This window comes from Tribolium madens, unplaced genomic scaffold (genome assembly GCF_015345945.1).
Source record: "Tribolium madens isolate multiple individuals breed KSU strain unplaced genomic scaffold, Tmad_KSU_1.1 Scaffold_91;HRSCAF=231;Tcas5.2_LG7, whole genome shotgun sequence".
NCBI classification, from domain to species: Eukaryota; Metazoa; Arthropoda; class Insecta; order Coleoptera; family Tenebrionidae; genus Tribolium; species Tribolium madens.
The window spans coordinates 7791152-7809812 of record NW_025401063.1 but is presented as its reverse complement, the minus strand read 5'-3'; the positions used below and the strand labels follow the sequence as shown (position 1 = coordinate 7809812).

Sequence of the window (18661 nt, the reverse complement as noted above, 5' to 3'; positions counted from 1 at the left end):
TGATTATTTACCTGATTTCGAGCACGGAGGTCCTTTACAAGTCTTCATAACTGGAGGACGGGGAAGGTCTTTACAGGCCGTTCCTGCAGGTTTTTTCGTGCCATACCAAACACATTGCAGGATTCTGTATTTGAATCCTGGCATTTCGCAATCAGCAGAGCACTAAAAATAATAATAATTAAATTTACAATGCAATAATAATAATTATAATGAAAAAATTAAAAACTAATCGATTGGTTACAATTTTTTGTATTTTTCATAATTTTTCTTCACTATAAACTACTCACTTCTGACCAAGCTCCGAGTTTCCACTTCCCCACACACCTCTCATTTGAGCATTCCTGCCTATGTGTTGGCTTGTTCCCTTCGTTGCACTTGGACTCCGCCACCGTAATATTCCCTTCAATCTGGCACTTGATCAGTCTTCTCTGCATTGCTGCATTCAAACAAATCACTTAGTTATTCTCTCCTTTTTCATACTCACCTGTGTGCCAATCAAAACACTTGGATTTGTCGCACGGCGTCCATTCAGAAGTCACCCATCTGGGACACTTGTCCAATCCGCATTTTCGTTCCGTCGCTGGAATTGCCAAGCCAGCGTCCTCACATAAGTTATGGTCAACGCCGTGTGTCATATTGTGTAGTCGAACAATGCAACGAATTACCCTCATCTGAAAGCCATTTCCGCCGCAGGTTTGCGAGCATTTCGACCAATCGGAAATGACCCATTCGAATTTTAAGTTATCCGGAGTTCCTTTGCCCAAAACTACAACCGAGCCGAATTCGTCTTCGGTCGATGGCGACGTAAATGAATTCTCTTGGAAGGATTCTTCCGGGAAGGCTACCATGCGATGACCCCGAGAGTTGCTGAATGTCTGGAAGGGCCACAATTGCTGGAATTTTTAGAAAAGTCGATTAAAAAATTTTCAAAGAAGTTATAACTGTTTTGTTTCGATGGAATTTCCAAATTATTGAGCTAAGTTTGAGGGGATTCCACAGAGACAAACAGCGAAATATTACTACTAAATAAATATAATTTTGTATAAAAAAATATCACATGCAAAATTCGCTACGAAATGCATTCTTGTAGCAGAGCAAATTAATTATTAGCTCTCTTAAAAGAACGAATTTATTTGTGTATATTTGTTTACCTATAGGTAGCAGTGCAGACATTGTGTGTGCATTTGAGAGTGAAGATTTTAGAATTAGAAAAAGGTAATACAAGTGTGTTCATGCAACAAGCATTAACAACGAATTGGGAAAGACAAATTTGTGAGTATTTTATTTGGACTTTCTACAATGGAAAGCTTATTTTTTCTGCAAAAAAACACAAATACATACATTGAAACAATCAACTAGTTTCTTTAATACACGCGAGGTGGAACTGTTTTCATTTCATTTGTTATTTGTATTCGATTCTACAAACACTTTACTACGAAATTCTAAACAAGTTGAAAAAACTTGTTTTCCCATTTCGCCATAGAACGAAAACATTTAAGGTGTGTCATATTGCGTTTTGTTTGGTGTTTTTAACAGACTCGGCTTTATACATAAATTTGATCGAAATATTTTTATAAAATGGTTATAAATAAAATTTTATATAATGTACGAGGTTGCGATTAGTGTACCAACTTTTACGTGTTGTTATACATTGAAATGTTAAAATATTTATAATTTGATCAACGAAAAAGTGTATTTTATTCTCACTAATTAAATTTATCCCGGCGCATCCACCAAATTGTGCATGGTTGCGAAATTTCAAAAGTTCCTTATTTCATTTAATTAAATCTTATTAATTGTTTTCGTTATTTTGCATGCTTATTTGACATAAAGAAAGCTTTTTTTGCAAGGTGTTACATAATTTTAAGGATAGCGCCTGTGAAATGCGATCAGCAATGCATAATTTGGCACAAACTCTATTAAAAATATTAAAAAATTGCATAGTCTTCTGTAGTGTACATCCTTTATTAATGACAATAATTAATGTTCATTCTTTGTTAGTTTAGTTAATTTTAGTTAAAAATATTTTTTGTGCCTAGTCTTTTGTGATTTTATTTTGGAGTGTGTATATTAGGCGAAGATCTTGTAAAATTTTATTGTGCAATTGAAAGTTGGGTAGTTTTTGCGTAAAAGAGCACTTTTTGTCAAAGCTCAAAACCGCTTTTTAATCCCCATTAATTAAAACTTTGCCGTCGCTTCCCTCAAACCGTCTGTCCAACCCCTTAAAGCCGATTCTGTCTATTTTTACATCAAAGTTTTCCGCCTAATCCCACCGATAAAACAATTTGTTTTCACCACACTTTACAAATCAACCCTCACCTGCAAATTAGATAAGAGTTTTTGAAAATGCGGCATGATTCGTCCCGCCGAACTAGCCGAATTCTCATAAAAAGGTTTCAGCGATTCGGAAGAGCTTGCCGGCGAAAGAGTCGGCAGCACTTCATCCTTTACGCAGCAGGAAATAATACACCGTAAAGCAGCAAGAAACACCCTATCAAACATAACTTACATGCACACTATCCGGGTGGAGCGTCGTGCTTTGCGGCAAGTAAGCGTTCAAATTATTCGAATTGAGAGAGGGCAGAGTGGGTGATAATATCCGTGTTCTGGGTGTCGGTTTTTTTCTAACAATGTCGGGCCTTTGTTCGTGCGAGTGATCGTCGCTGCTGAAAATCGGACTCGCATCTTCTCTGTTGACGTAAACGTCGGATATTAGTTCACTGCGGTCGGGTTTGCTGCTCTGCTTTTGAATTTCTTCAGATGTGAGGAATTCTCCGGGTTTTGGACGAACAGAAATCTGGATACTGGCTGACGACCGGCCTGCGACACAAGTGTAACGGCCGCTGTCGCGTAGCGTCAAATTTTGTACTCTCAAAGCCCCTTTCTTGGACGTCTTGTATTTTTTGGACTTGGGCAGGAAATTCTTGTCTTTGACCCACTGGATTTTCGTTCGGTTAAATCTCTTGACCGGGCATTTGATCTTAACTGTGGTTCCAATAAATACCGTAGCTGATCCCCCAACTTTTAAAGCAATTTTCTTCTTTTTGAAATCGTGTTGAATGAACGAACTGTTTGATACGTCAATGTGAGGTTTATCGCTTTCTATGATGCAACTTTTTGTGTTACAAGGTTTTCGGTCTGGGGGTTTGGGACTTGGGCAAAGCTCGGGTGATCTATCTACTGTGTGATTTTGAGCCATCACTTGCTTACACTCAACTTTCCTGATTTTTTCACCACCACCACAAGGTTTACTACATCTTGACCATTCTGACACTTTCCACCTCACTGGACAATCCAAAACGTTACAATATTGTCGATCTGGTGGAGGTGGTTGTGGACACATATTATTTGGAACTATGACAGTATTGCCCCCGCCTTGGGTCACCTCGTGTATACAGTTAACCTCCCTGGTTTGAATTCCAATACCACAACTTTGCGAACATGTCGAAAAATCGGAATAGTTCCATCGAGGGGGACAAGGATGGTCGTTACAAGTCCTCATCAGTATTTCAGGTTTGAGTTCAATGGGGCACAAGTATGGCGAAGTGACCTTCTGTGTGTCGTCGCGAACACAGTTGACTATAAGTTCTTGCACGCCTCCGAGACAAGTGGCGCTGCAGTGAGTGTAACCTTGCTCTTTCCACGAGTAGGATTTTCCAGGAAAGCCCCCGGCGACTTTAATATCCGATCGATAGGGGTCATCTTTAATATCGACCCCGATGCGTTCAGCTGAACATGGTTCCATAAAGCATTTTTCTGTCTCTATTGGTTTAGGACCAGTACATTGTTTGTCTGGAAGTTTGGCGATAGTTCTTGAAAATTCGAGGAAAATCTTGCAGTGGACTTGACGTTTGCGGACACCTTCGCCACAAGTTACGCTGCAAGGGCCCCACTCGTCGGGGACAAATCTGCAAGTAATAAATATTTAGAAGAGTTAATTTTTTGTAAGTGAGGAGGCACGAAATGTGCATGCTAAAACAAAATGAGGTACATACCAATACTGTACTTCAGGACACATTTTTCTGCGAATTTGAAGAATAATTTGAATTTTCTCCATTTTATGGTAACATTCTAAATCCAATATTTAATGGTAAGGGCATTAACCATTGAATATTTATCATCGTTGAGTGCATGATAAATTATGTGGTTTTCTATATTTAATTCAACGAATAATTGCAAAGCAAACATGTTGTCACCTTGTGATTGGATTTTCCTGGATGCATGAGTTTATTTTGGGTTGTAAACTGAAGGTTCTAAAATGTTTGCATTTTGTGAATTGTAAATGACTTTTTTGTGAATTCGAGTAAGTGACGTTAAATAATCGATAAATTTTGAATATTTAATGAAAAGTGTTTTGTTAGATATAAATAGTTAGTTGTTAAATTTTAAAATGCAAACAAGCAATATTAATTGTGTAAAATTAAAAAATAAAGTAAATATGAATAAATTCAGGCTAGATTATAAAAAACGCCCTAAGCCATAACTCCATTATTTTTAAAGATATGACAACACTTATTTCTTGGAACAAAGTTATACAGCTTATATTGTTCGAGCGTCCAAAAAATTGTCTACAACAAAGTATTCAAGTATCTGTGAAAATAATGAAGTTATGGCTAGGGGCGTTTTATTATAATTCAGCCTCTATATGAATAATTTCGTTTTTTTCTTTAATATGTATTAATTTGTTGATACGTTACAAATATAAACGCCTTTTTAATAAATCATGATATAAACTGCTGCATCAGTATTTTATATTTGCCATATTTATTTTAGCTGAAAGTAAATTTAATTTTTCCATATCTGCTCCATTAGGAGCAAATCTGGCTTTTTGCGAGATAATTGTGATTTTTTATCGAGAGATCTCAAACAAATAAAACTAACGAGGATCGCTTTCAATTCCATCCTTCGCAATTATCCACCTTAATTCAATTCATAAACTTGAGTAAGATTTTTAGATTAAGACTGAAAGCGATTTCAGTTTTGTTCAGGTGTGTCATTATGTTCGACTTCTATATTCCCTCGTTTCCCTCGAGTTTAATTCGTGACTTGACATGCAAAAATTAGCGATGTGAACGATCTGAATAATTGCCCGAGTGAAGGTTGTAAGAAGAAAACAAACAGACAGAACGTGTGGAGATGGTAATGAAGTGTGAGCGCAATGAAAACAGCATTTTTACGAAGCATTTAAATCATGGATAAAATGAGATTGTGCTCGACAACAGCTGGTGCTTTATTAAGAAGCTTATCACCTATTTATACTCGTGTCGGTTTCGGCGTTTTAGCGGCCGTTTTCGTCGCGAAATGTACGAATTATTCTACGGTCTTAGGTTAAACATCGACGGAAAATGGACGATAAAACGCCGATTAGTCGGAAAGGGTGCATTTATAGTTTGAGAAAGAGAGTAAGAGAAATAAAGGATTAAGACTAGTTGTGTTTGCAGTACCTCACATATACCCAACCGCAGGCAAAGAACACTCTGAAATCGCTGAAAACACAAGGCACACAATATCGACATGTAGTTGGGTAGTGAAACGCACAGGTGGAATTTAAATTAGTCTAAATGAGTGAAATATTAGTGAGTGATGGAAGCTCTATTGAACTATCGAATGACACGTACAATTCAGATAACCTTTCAAAATTGATCTCTACAACTACGATTGAATTTGGGGTTGAATATTGGGTTACCTGCATTGTATGAGCATCAACAGATAGTGCTACGCACACATTCCAATAATGTTTAAGCTTCAGATAGTGGAGGTATATACGGGATTAATGTTATCCGAATTATAGTTTAATTACAATGGAATTATTTTTAGGGCCACAAAAAAACAAACTCATATTTCTCAGCGTGTAACTATGAACAAACAAAAGTCCACGCGTTTGATATAAGTCTTTGCTGCTGTAGCTGTTGAAAATATAGTTTGTGAAATACAACTACTACATGAGAAAACAATAAATATTTTTAATAGCAAAGTGTTTTAATGTTTTAATTAATTTAATATTAAAAAGTTATTGTTACCAATTGAGAAAACAGAAGTGCCTTTTAATCACATCGTTCAAGAACGTTCTTTGATTAATAATTTTTTTTATTTTAAAAATAGTTTAAAAGTTAATGTCTTGGCTTCCCATTGCAGTAAATGAAAAAATAAAAACGTGTTGATTTTAATACATTTCTCAGTTTTAAGCACGGTGTAAGATATTTAGGTGATGCAGCGAGCTCGGCAACAATAAATGAAGGAATGGACCGAAAAGTTGCAGTTGTATAAATAATAATAGTTATAATTTTTTTTAATACAAGTTAATATAAAAAATACACGTCATATGCCAACTACCTATACATCTGAATTTAAATTCAAGCTTTGCTTGAACTTATTTTTATTACATGTGTTTCTGGTGCGAAACGTAAAACAAATACGTATTGAATTTTACTTGAAAACAGTTATTATATTAAATTAGAAGGTATATTAAATAATTAAATAAATTAGTACTTAATTAAAAATAATTCTTTTTAAATAAGGTAATTTTATGAAACGGAGTACCGAAGACAAAAATTTTTCATGAACATAAATACTTACATATTTCGTAGGAGCATAATATTCTAAGGGCCACTTGCATAATCAAATTTAAAGAAGCATTAAATTAAATGTTGTTTAGACTATGCTAATTACTACCGACTCCTTGAGCAAAATTTCACATTCTAAATCAACATTAACTTTAAAGTCTCTTTAATTCAATCATGAGACTGGCCCTGAGTAAAATTTAATTCTAAATTTAAAATTATCAGTAATTGTAAAACTGCCGTAACACACCATCAATTTATCAAAAATTTGTTATTAATTAATTCAGTTTTTGGACTGTAGTTATTTTTGTATCCAGAGAAAAATTTAACCAGAGAGATCAAATATATAAAAGTTCATTTCACACCTTGCGTCAATTACTAGGTACTTTTTAAGTAACGTTACTTTGAACTGAACTTTATTTTATAATTATTGAAATCACATTAATTATCACCATTCGGAATTGAATGTAAAGACCACATACTAGAAGGTAAGTAATTTGATTATTATTGTATGATTGTGAATAAATACGTTTCCTCAGTTTATTAAACAAATATAAATATATTAAAATGGTTTTTAAACATTAAACTTCTTACAATTAATAAAAAAAATACCTTATCATAACAACTCATAATTGCAAGCAAATAGCGTATCTTTCGTCGAACCATTCATAAATATTACTATTTCACACATTTCCAAGACGCATACACAACAATTTAATTTATCATAACTTAAAACCACGGTGTAACATATTTAGGTGATGCTGCGAGTGCATGCACTGCGCAAACTGAAGTGTGGCCGAACTGGTCACCTGAGGTAGTTATTTCAGCAATTTTATATTGTTCTAATACATGTTTCTACATTTTGAAATGGAAAGAAAATGTTGTGAGACCAATTTTAAAAGTGGCTATGCTAAAAATAATGAAAAATTATCTTTATTTTCGATACCTACCACGGAAAATGTTGCCTAATCGTATAATTCCGAAAAGACTGTATTTTCACTGTAAAGGATCATGTGTGTAAAAAACATTTCAAAGCAAAACATATAATTTGCAAAATAAAAACTGGCTGTTATACGGTAAATCTAAAAAATATTAATTAAAATTATAACTACCATAAAACATAATTTTTCTAGATTGAAACAGCTTATCCAAATTTTGTCAAATTTTTTTTTAAACACGGTATACCTTTCAGCAGACTTTACCTCGTCTTATTGCTAACCACGGCGTTTCACAGCTTTGTTATCAAATTTCGCCTTAGTAATGAAGCACCTCCCATCTCGGTATGTAGACTACTATTTGCTCCCAATAGCGAATAAAGTGACGCTTTATTCTTAATACTCATAAAATTTCAATTGAAGTATGAAAATGTGAATAATTTGACAAATTTATCATTACTCACAATAAAGAAAAAGATAAAATTTTAATTAAATGAGTAATGAGTAATTTTCAATAAACTGCATCTTAATTCCCAGACTCATAGCGCATTAAATATCAAACACCACTGCAACGGTAATTAACTTTTATCACGTTATAAAAATGATCCAATATCGGCCACAACTTATTACAACTTTATGTCACTATTAACACATCAAAATTACAACATTTTGCCGTTGTGTAATACAAAATTTTAATACTTATATTTTTTTATTTAAGGCGTGCACTTTTTGTTAAACATCGACTGTGTGAGTCAACACTAATTTGGGAAAGGGGTTTTAACAAAGTCAAGTAGCACTAACATTGAAAGCTTTATGAAGAAAATGGGTCTACAAAACACGTGAACTTACGTGCTTTCAGAGGGCACAACCTGCTCCCCGACAAGTCGTTCTGCATGAGCTGGCGGTGGTGGAGGATAAGGTTGGACCAAAGGTTGAGTATGATAGAGACCGGGCAAAAACTCCTCGCTGGCATCTATGTGATGCGGACATTGAATGCCCGTCGAACAGGACTTGCTGTCAATAGGTTTAAGTTTCTGAGGGCACAATGAACTGGGCTTGTCTGCGGAATCTCGGCATTCAACGACCCTCACTTGCGTGCCTTCCCCGCAAGATACCGAGCACTGAGAAATTATCAAAATTAATAATTATTAAAGACGAACTTCTTCAACAAACGCTATATTGAAGTTTGCTGTTTTTATCACAAAACTTACTCCTGACCACGACGAGGCAATCCAAGCCGGACAAACCATTTGATTGCAGGCTTCCTGAAACCAAGGCTTGTGTCCGGTGCACTTCTGATCATTAACCTGAAATGTTATCCTTGTTAGATTGGACTCCCCGGGAGACCGCAATAAACAGTTTTCAAAGCGATTGTAATTCTAGCACGTAATTCGCAATCGAAGAAAGTTTTTATTCATTTTCATTTGGATAATTTCAGCAAATAACGTTTTTATGGCTCCCGAATGAGCCGTTAAAAGAAATATCGAGAACCAATTAAGTTTGTTTAATGGCTTAAGGATAACGCGGTTTTATTATTCATGTGAATGTTTTATTACTTATTGAAGCGTTTAACTAATCTTAATATAAAAATACATTAAGTCAAAACTTTACTAACCCTAATTTTAGTATTGTTGGCTTCTTCCACGCAATATACTTGCCGAAGTCTTGATCCTCCACCACAACTCACTGAACACGGACCCCATTCACCAGCGTGCCATCTAAAACACACAATTTGAAAATTATTAAATGTAATTTAATGTGTCTGAAATCATGTGTTAACTGTTTTGACAATTTTCTTGAGCATTTTGCTTCAAAATTCTCAAAGCTTTAAAAACAACACTACATTTTTCATTACTATGAAACCTATTTAGTAGGTTCTCTTGTAGATATTGCTTTCTTAAATTTCGTCATTCCTACCTTAGAGCTTATCATCTAAATGTTAAATGTTAAATTGAGTATCTTTCTTTCTTTGACAGTGTAGATAACTGCGTAATCAAGCAGATTTATTACTTAAATTAAAAAACATAAAAGAATACATAAAAGAATGTTGCACGAAAAAATTAAAAAAGGTACATATTTGAATAGCACTAAGTTGTTCAATTGCTGGAATGTTTTTTAGGTGCCGTCCTAATACAGTTCTTTTTATTAAAATCACTCATAGCTAAACTGATTTTTATAATACAGAAACTTGAAATGTTTGTGCAATTAGTTTACTCGTAAGGACTTAAAGTTCATATTTTTGTAATTCATTACCTTCATAAATGTCTTAACAAAAATGTACCGTCGTCTTGCAGTCTGTTTAAGAAAAGTGGGTCAAGAACAAGAATAACTAACTTTTTAAAATAAAGATGTTATCCTGGAGTTTATGTTGCAATGACGTTTTTATCTCCAAACAAATTATTTTCTGGAAATATTAAAACAACACGCCAAACTTCTAATTGTTATAAATCATGGATTTCTCCATTCATTTATAATTCAATGCAGCAAACATTGTTTTAGTACCCCATATTTATGTCTAGAAAGTTTCAAAATTAACGTCTTAAATTAGTCGAGCCACGTTCTTCGGGGTTGTATGGTTAATTTACTGCAAATATTACACAAATATGCAAATTGCCATTGCTTAATACTCGTTTAATGGTCGTTGCATTATTTGATATACTTGCTTTTATTAATAAAAGTAATACTGTTCCGTGGAAGAAAGTTTGCTAGTTGCTCACTAGTTAAGAAAAATTAATTTGAGTTATTGTCGAAGTAATGAGTATCGGGCTGGCACTTTATGCTTACTTGGGAGGGCAGTTATGGATGTTACACTCGACTATCGTCGAATCGGGCTTTTGTGACTCGTTACAGAGTTCTTCTTCAACTTCCTCTCCAGTCACCCGGTTCTGACATAAGGGACGTGACATTTTGTAGCCTGGAATCAAATACAGAACTTGAGATATATTTGCTTACCAGTGAAGAAAATTATATATTTAGTTAGCGTTACATTCGCTGCGAAGCAGGGGTAATTGAACTGAATAAAAATCCTGTCATCAAAATGATTTAGCCACATTTATTTCAATACATTTAAAACATCAACAGGTGTGTTTAGGTATCTGTTACCCATTTATAAAATGCAAACGCGGGTTGAAATTTAAAGCATTTTAGTTAATTTACTTTCTGCACAAACACAAAACAACTGAATCCAAAATAAAGCAAAAGTTATTTCAATGTAAATATTATTCTTTAAAAGATCATATTTGATTCTAACAAATTTTAATTTAGTTTTTGTAAAAATTAAGGAAAAAAAAGTTTCAAAATCGTCGATGCGCCGGGTAATAAGCCGCTTAATTTTTATTTTATTATTTTAATTTTAAAATTTGGATATTATGGAAGTTATAAGACTTGTAATTATGTCCCATTGAATTCTGATAAAAATGGTGGATGCGCCGGGATAATATTTTAAATAATATTTATTGAAATCTAGATCTTTTTGAGTTAGACAGCGTCAATTTATAAGGAAAGATAGACGTTTTGCTCGCTTTTGTAAAGGGCATCTTTAGGACAAAAAGAAAAAGGCTATGGCACGGTAACTGAACGATACCACAAGGCATAACTAAAACTGAAAGCCTACGTTTCTCCAATAATAATTATTACATGAAACAAAAAATACATTTTAAAAATTCTCGTTATTTAATAAATAAATGATAGTTTCTTTAAAAGGTATTAATAAAGTTTAAAAACATAAAATAAATTTACAATTTTTAATAGTGGAACATAATGGAATCAAAATTTGTATTTTTATGATATACTCGTATACGTACTACATAGCAATGCTCTTTGCAATCATATTTTAGTAAGAAGTTTGTCTTGCTTTCTTACTTATTTACTTGGGACCATATTGTCGTATACCTACCTCCGCCGCATGTCACCGAGCACAGTGACATATACGTTAGCGTCCAGTGGTACAAAGGTCTCGAACATGACGATCCATCTCCGCCACAGACTCCACATTCATCCACTTGTCTCGTTGACCCAATCCTCAGATCGCACCCAACTCTCTAGAAAAAAAGTAACGAAAAATCAAACATCTCAGTCTGGCATCCCGAGCACGTCAGCTTTTTTGTGTATTCACTATTTTATTTATTTATGTAAAGCGATTGTTGCAAATTCGCGCCTTATCTATTAGGTTCCATCACAATTTCTTGGCTCTCAGTTCGCACGTGCTTTGCAGAGAAGTCTGTTGAGGAGTTCGGGGGCCTCTCGAGACCTCAAAGCGATGAATAAATAAATGAGAGGCTTGAAGTGTATAGCGCTTCCGTCATTTCAACCGCCTCTTTCCATATTAATACTCTACCATTCTTGACTTTGAATAGTCTACGAACAGCTACTCCTAGACGTTCATAAAGATATAAATTAATTGGAATAACATTCGGAAATGAAAGCCCCAGGCGGTAGAAAAGTTTTACTTTTAATTAAACGAGTTTTGAGCAAAAATTACTATTACTTCTTAATAACTGAATTGCACATTTTGGATATCGGAGAATTTTAAGAGAAATTGTCATAAATAATTATAAAAAGATTAGTAGATTTTATTTCAAAATCCTGTGAATGGATGAAAGCTTATATGATTTTTTGTTTGATCCGGAAATTTTTATCGCGAGATGATGCTTCAGGAAGGAGCAAAACTAGATGTTTAGAGTGTAGAAGGATAAAGGAGTAATCTTTCTCTCAAATGAGTTGTGGAGCAGACGGTTTGATATCTGCTTTCTTTCCTGACAGATTTACGGAATATTTGTGCAGTTACACATTTATCAGAACATTTTTCAAGACGAGGTCGCGTCAATCTCGACGCCAACCACTAGAGAACATAAATCCTGGTAGATGAGGTTCTACCTACCTATCCTATTACGAAAAAACAGCTCAAGATCTCCAAATCTAAATGAAATTAAACGTTGCAAACAAGAGCTGACAAAAACAATCTTCCTTTTTATTAACTTTTTTGACTCAAGTTTTGCTCGACGTAATTTTAATTTATTACAGAGAAATAAATTTTAAACCAGCGCTCTAAATGAAGCTGTGAAAAATTCATTTAATGTAGGTTTACAGGTCAGAGGTAACTGAAGCGAAAAATATGTTTGGGAGAAGTACCAATTTGTTGAGCCGTTATGAGCTTTTCGACACAAACAGCATTGTTAAATAAAAAAGAAAATATCGCCTGTAGAAAATCCAGTGATGCAGTGTGGCCTCCTCTATAAATTAAGGTAGCTGGTTAGCGGAAGTATGGCAGCGCTTCCGCACGTTTGTTTGCCCCTATTGTCTGAAAACTTGTAGCAAAACATTCGTAGTCGCACTAAAATTTGTGTGAAAAAATAAATACATTCAAATGGGCGTTTTCACGCTGTGGAGAAATTACAACATCGACAGCAATTATAGTGCCGATTCAAAGTATCGAAACGAGTTTTAAAGTTTGCAGGAATTTTATAATTAACTTAGTGTTATAAAACAACGTTGTCACAATGTGAAAACAATAATTCATTTATTTTTGAGGTGGAAGAATTCTTTTTCGAAGAAAAATGTGTCCGGGTGTTATAGGGGCAATAATAACGTACTAGCCATAAAAGTTGCTGTAAATCGTTAGATTTCCGCCAAATAGCATTGGTATATTTTCGGTGTCAGAGAACATCGAGAAAATTGTCAATCCGACCTTAATCGCGATTCGATAAAAGTCGCACTACAGTTAAGTGGCTGATACTTTACCATGGTTTTGGGATTTGATACACGCTCTTGTTGAGATTTTCACTAACAACGCTAAATTCTTACAACAAATTGAAACGGTTTCTTTAAAATAAGTCAGAAATTGAATTTTGGAATACTGCTTCAGTTATCAATGTTTAAATTGAAATGTCTTCAAAGCCATACAATAAATTATTGTTATTTGTACATAACTTGTTTGTCTTGTATATTATTAACAGTTATTTTATTCTTTAACGAAAAAGTATTTATACAAAAATTCTCAGCAGTAACATCTGAATAGGGATGTACATACGTAGGTCTAGCTTTCACATTTGGATTTTTTATTCAATGAATTTCCTTTTTCAATCTCAAGGGTCCTATTCTCAGTAAACTCTCTGAAAAGCCATAGCATTATGGAAGCTTAATAACTGGTGGACCTAAAATTAATCTTTGTTATGAAAGGCTTTATACTTCTTGGAAATACATTACATACACATAAATGTGTAGGTAAGCCCCTACGAATAAAATAATTATCCAATTATTTCTTAAAAACGTTTTTATTATTATATTATGTTTTCATAGCTGTTAAATTTTTTCATTTTTCTTTTAAAAAACATATTATTTCCAATTAAAAATATCTGATATTGCATATTAGTGCTTAATTAACATTAATTACAATTGCCATTGTTAAAGTTGACCATAATAATCTTAATAAAAATTCATATATTGTAAATATATGATTAAGAAATTTTGAATCAATTTTAAAAGCTATGGTAAATCTTAGTAGCAAAATAATAATTTCACTGAAGATGTTTTTATTTTTGAAACATTTGGAAGCTCCCTATTATTCCTTTCTTCGCCCCCTAGTTATTTTATTGTAGAATGTAAATCAATTTCCAAACCATTTTAGACAAAACAAGCAACACGTATCAATTTATTTCGTTGAATGCCTGCAAGCGACACACCATCCATTTTAGGCTCCAACACCATACGACATGATGTATTACATGATGTATTATTATGTAACACAGAAATTTCTGTTTGTGCACATGATAATATTGAAATTACTGATTTGTGTCGGTCACTGTCATTACCACCGAAATTACCTGACATTTTCCATCGATACACATGTCCAAACTTCCTAGTCTGCATCTAGTTCCGTCGTGAACTTTATCTGCAAGCTTTGCCACAACGAGCACAGGATCCTCATTAGTACTTGACTCACTAATCGGCTTGCCTTTGCAGGTAAGTGCGCACGGATTTGAATCATCGTAATGTGCTGACCACTCGTAAAGATTTTCTTGGTAGGGAATGCTGTTGAATGCTGAGCATTGGACCTCGCGGAATTCGTGAGCCTCTGGACACGACTGTAACAAAAAAACATTATTTAGTGCATGCTAAGAAGCACTTTCAAGGTACATGTTGATATAATTAAATCTGTCTTTTTTTAAATAACATTGAGTTAAACGATATGTTATTCATTTAAAATCACTGTAGTTATTGTTGTTTAATAAAAAACATTGAAATAATAGGCTCAATATTTTTTTTGTGTTTTTTAATTAACATTCTTTTTCTGGACAAGTAGGTATTTGCTCCTGAGTGAACCTATAGTATTTAAAATATTTTCCTGTGTTGAATTAATTGACTAGTTTAAGTTTAACAATGTTAACATTTGATCTTATAATAAACAAAAAATCCAACAAAATTCCAACATTCCTATATAAAGGAACTCGCTCTTAAGCAACGTGACTTTGCGTAAAGGAAACAGAAGCAAGGTCGCCTCCAACTGGTTCTGCTCCACATTACAAGAAGCCCACGGCAAAAAGACCACGCCAGTGACGGAATCAACGGAACCTTGCTCTTGAAAACAAACACCACATAACACGTCCGGAACTTTCACTCTTTCGACCGGCACTCAACGAGCAAGTTCATGAACCACACCACAAAACCGCTATTTTTCTTCACCCTTTTCGCCAGAATTAAAACAGTTTAATGGACATGTGCTTTTGTTCGGACTACACACCCTGACACGCACCACTGAATAAAATGTTACCTACTTTGTTCATGGAAATAAGACCACCTACAAAGAAACAATGCTGAAAATAACACCAGACGCATGAGGTGATATTTTATTCACCACATTTTTCTAGATTTTTCTCAATGAAAAACGAGGATATGTGGACGAAAATGTCACGGCGTCTATAAATAAAACTGCAATTTCACATTTTACCAGAAATAATAATGTATAACTTACGTGTTGTGCAGGTTTGCCACAAAGCGACTATAATTATCATCGCAGAGTGATTACACTCTTAAAGAAAAACATGCAACACCTTTGAAAACTAATCTACATATTTATAAAGGAAAACTGATTGATTGATAGGTGGAAACATGGATTTTTTCCATATTTTACTACATATAGGAGCAAGAAACTCATAAGCTTATAAAATAAATAATTTATTGGCACATACATTCACTACCTACAATTTGAACAAAATTGTTTCATCACTAACTACATTAAAATAACCATAAATAAGCCGAATAGTAAAACTCTGTAATTATTCTCCCTTATAAGAGCCATCGTCATAAAGTTGTTCACTATTGTCTGGAATGTATTCGCCTTCATGTCCTTCGGCAACAAGAACCGGAGCTATAGCAGGAGCGACAACCGGCGCTACAGCAGGGACAACTGCAGGTCCCGCCAACGTGTGACTAGTGGCAATAGATCCTGCAGGGCCAGCCACGACCGTCGCCGGTTCAGCTGCTAGAACAGCAGGAGCAGCAGGAACGACTGCTTGCCCATCTGTTACAACAGTGCCTCCCGGAGCTACCGCATCAATAGCACTGCCGTCTGGACCCAAAATTTTGGTTTTGCTGCTGGGACCTTGAAGGACTTCAACAAGTCCGGCTTTGGCAATGGCAAACAATGATAGTAGGATTATGGTAATCTGTAATTGTGGTGCTTCGCTTATAATAATTGCGGTAATTTGTTACGTATATACTCGTACGTACCTTGGAATTCATTTTTGTTTGGTTTGAGATAGTGTATGGACTGACAATAAATGCAGCGACAAGTTTGCATTTTATAACTTGCAAGTAACCTTGTCTGGCCAAGCCTTATGTTACTAGATAGAGTATTAGTTTACCATACATTAATAACTAAAAATGTAGAGTAAGTATACATTTATTTTACGAAATAACAAAATAATTTTTAATATATTTTTATTATATTGGATTTCTTGTTATTTTATATCTACTCATATTTTATGAAATAATAGCTTGCAGTAATGTAGGTAGCAAATAAATCATTATTCTAATGTAATTAATATAAAGTAAGCAAAAACCCAACGCATTGCACTCTAGTCCAGTCATTTTTCCTACATACGCTTATTTTAAAAAAATATAATAAAATCTTGTTTAACCCAAACTACTTACACTCAGGTTATCTGAGTTAATGTGGACTATAAATTTAGTCACACAACAAAGAACTTAGATAATTGAGATTTATGTCAAATAAAGGAAAGAGTAAGGAAATATAAAACATAAAAAAAAATGATTTGTGGTAAGGTAAAGATTGTGTTTAGGAAAATCATAAAAGTGGAAAAAATGCATGTGTGATTCAATTCATTGTAAAATTTAACCATTGCTACTGACATGAATTTTTCAGTAGTATTTTGTCTGGTACTTTTATATTCTGATTTTTGTAAAAAAAACTATACATTTTTTATTTCTTGTATAATTATTTTAAAAACAATAAAATATTCTAAATAAATTTTACCGACAGTCACCACTTAACGAAGGTTAGTCCCAAGAGAACTTTTATTAATCTCATTCATTATTTTTTCTTTACATAAAGTTTGATTAAATTTTCTAAATTTAACAAAGATACAGCACATGTGCTCAACTAGCACCCCAAGGAATCATAAAACAAATTGTTGTTTGTTTAGAGATTGGATTGTTTAAATTTGCAGTATAATACCCTGCAGGCTTCTAATAATAATTCAGACTATTTACCAAGTAGCAATGAGACATATCATATTTTTTTTAAATCAAACAACACTTGTTTATTAAAAAAATACGTACAAATTTAATTTTTTTTATTCGGAAAAAAAACACAAGACACAGGAGGAGAGAAGAATTAGTGTAAAAGAAAGAAATGAACACATGGGATGGCACGTCCCTAAAACTAGACCCACACTAGAGTCTAATGACCATAGATATGTGGTTTGTAAGATCCATCATCGTACAGTTTCTCGTTGATATCCGGGATCCATTGTCCTTCCAATCCAGAACCTGGCGCAATCAACCCATGTCCCAAAAGACCATGTCCGGCGACAATACCAGCAGGGCCAATAATACCAGCATGACCAATAAGACCAGCATGGCCAATAACACCAGCATGACCAACAACACCAACTCCGTGTCCTGCAACCACAGCAGGAGCAGGTGCAACTCCGCCTCTGACTACAGTTCCTGCGGGCCCTGAGAGGACAGCAGGAGCTCCCAAACCGGTGACGGTTCCGGGAACACCATGGATGTCATGGCCGATAACGACACCATGATGGCCCAGAATGCCACTAGCGTTGGCGGCGGCAACGGCTACCAAGAGGATTACAGCGGTCTAAAAATGGTTGTGTTTACTGGACATTGGGGTGGGTTGGGTACTTACCAAGGAGTTCATGGTTGTGTTCTAGCTGAGCAAGTAATAAAGATAGGGAATTGTTAGTGCATTTATAGTGTTGGTGGTAACCTTGCACACCCAAGTGTTCCCTTTAGACAGTGTTATTGAACAGTAGGGGACGGTTAAGAAATAGTCATAAGCGTCTGGATATTTTTTATTATAAATCTCGAAAATATCTTTGGTATTATAATTACGTGTTTGGATTGATTTGCAAAAGTAAAATGCTGTCAAAAACACGAGTAAATACCCTTGTTGCAATTATTTCAAATATTTCTAATTGGATTCAAAAAGTGAACGGACTTGCATTTTTCACACTCTATCAATGACATAATTACCGTCTGAAAGTCAATAAATTTCTTATAGCAACAAACCTACAAATTTATTGTATGACGTTGCATCATTTAAATGCAAAGTATAACTGAACTTATAACTGGACTAGTAGTTCTTTACTTAAAAAGTAAGTTTTTTTTCTATTTGTGTTAATGTAATTAACATAAATTATATAAAGTGTGGGAAATAATTTCTTCTGAATAGTGTTTTAAGATGATCAAATATTTGTTAAACTACAAATTGCAACATGAACATCAGAACCACTCATTGCGATGGGAATCAATTAACTAACAAGCTAAAGTGTTTGAACTACACTCAGTTTAATCAAAGCCTAAAAGCTGGCTGCAATGTTGAAAGATATTGTGAGAAATGTTGATGATCTAGCTCGGGTTACAAAAGATGGTGGGGTCTAGTCATTTATATGAATGGAAAATAAAAGA

At 34.3% G+C, this 18661-nt stretch overlaps 3 protein-coding genes across 7 annotated transcripts in view; all 3 read right to left on the bottom strand.

Annotated features, from left to right (window-relative positions):
- The window catches only part of LOC123011439 (protein madd-4), a 112182-nt gene that overhangs the window by 1623 nt on the left and 91898 nt on the right, over positions 1-18661 (bottom strand). Inside the window, exons 1-12 of one of the 5 annotated variants that reach the window (XM_044408867.1) lie at positions 15268-15409; positions 14317-14577; positions 11391-11535; positions 10280-10409; positions 9111-9213; positions 8707-8802; positions 8345-8616; positions 2510-3908; positions 2320-2445; positions 485-893; positions 288-436; positions 12-162 (exon numbers count right to left, since the gene is read on the bottom strand). In XM_044408867.1, coding sequence (XP_044264802.1) covers positions 12-162; positions 288-436; positions 485-893; positions 2320-2445; positions 2510-3908; positions 8345-8616; positions 8707-8802; positions 9111-9213; positions 10280-10409; positions 11391-11535; positions 14317-14577; positions 15268-15276 — 3250 coding nt within the window. In that variant the 5' untranslated portion in view covers positions 15277-15409. Of the gene's footprint in view, positions 1-11; positions 163-287; positions 437-484; positions 894-2319; positions 2446-2509; positions 3909-8344; positions 8617-8706; positions 8803-9110; positions 9214-10279; positions 10410-11390; positions 11536-14316; positions 14578-15064; positions 15104-15267; positions 15410-18661 lie in introns of those variants that run through there. The other 4 variants (XM_044408869.1, XM_044408864.1, XM_044408865.1 and 1 more) reach the window with 4 other exon arrangements.
- LOC123011449 lies at positions 15652-16300 on the bottom strand. Its single transcript, XM_044408881.1, has 2 exons — positions 16223-16300; positions 15652-16158 (listed from the first exon to the last, which is right to left on the bottom strand). The coding sequence occupies exons 1-2, from the start codon at positions 16232-16234 to the stop codon at positions 15769-15771; spliced, it is 402 nt and encodes a 133-aa protein (XP_044264816.1). The 5' UTR covers positions 16235-16300; the 3' UTR covers positions 15652-15768.
- Positions 17291-18031, bottom strand: LOC123011447 (collagen alpha-1(X) chain-like). Its single transcript, XM_044408878.1, has 2 exons — positions 17880-18031; positions 17291-17831 (listed from the first exon to the last, which is right to left on the bottom strand). The coding sequence occupies exons 1-2, from the start codon at positions 17889-17891 to the stop codon at positions 17415-17417; spliced, it is 429 nt and encodes a 142-aa protein (XP_044264813.1). The 5' UTR covers positions 17892-18031; the 3' UTR covers positions 17291-17414.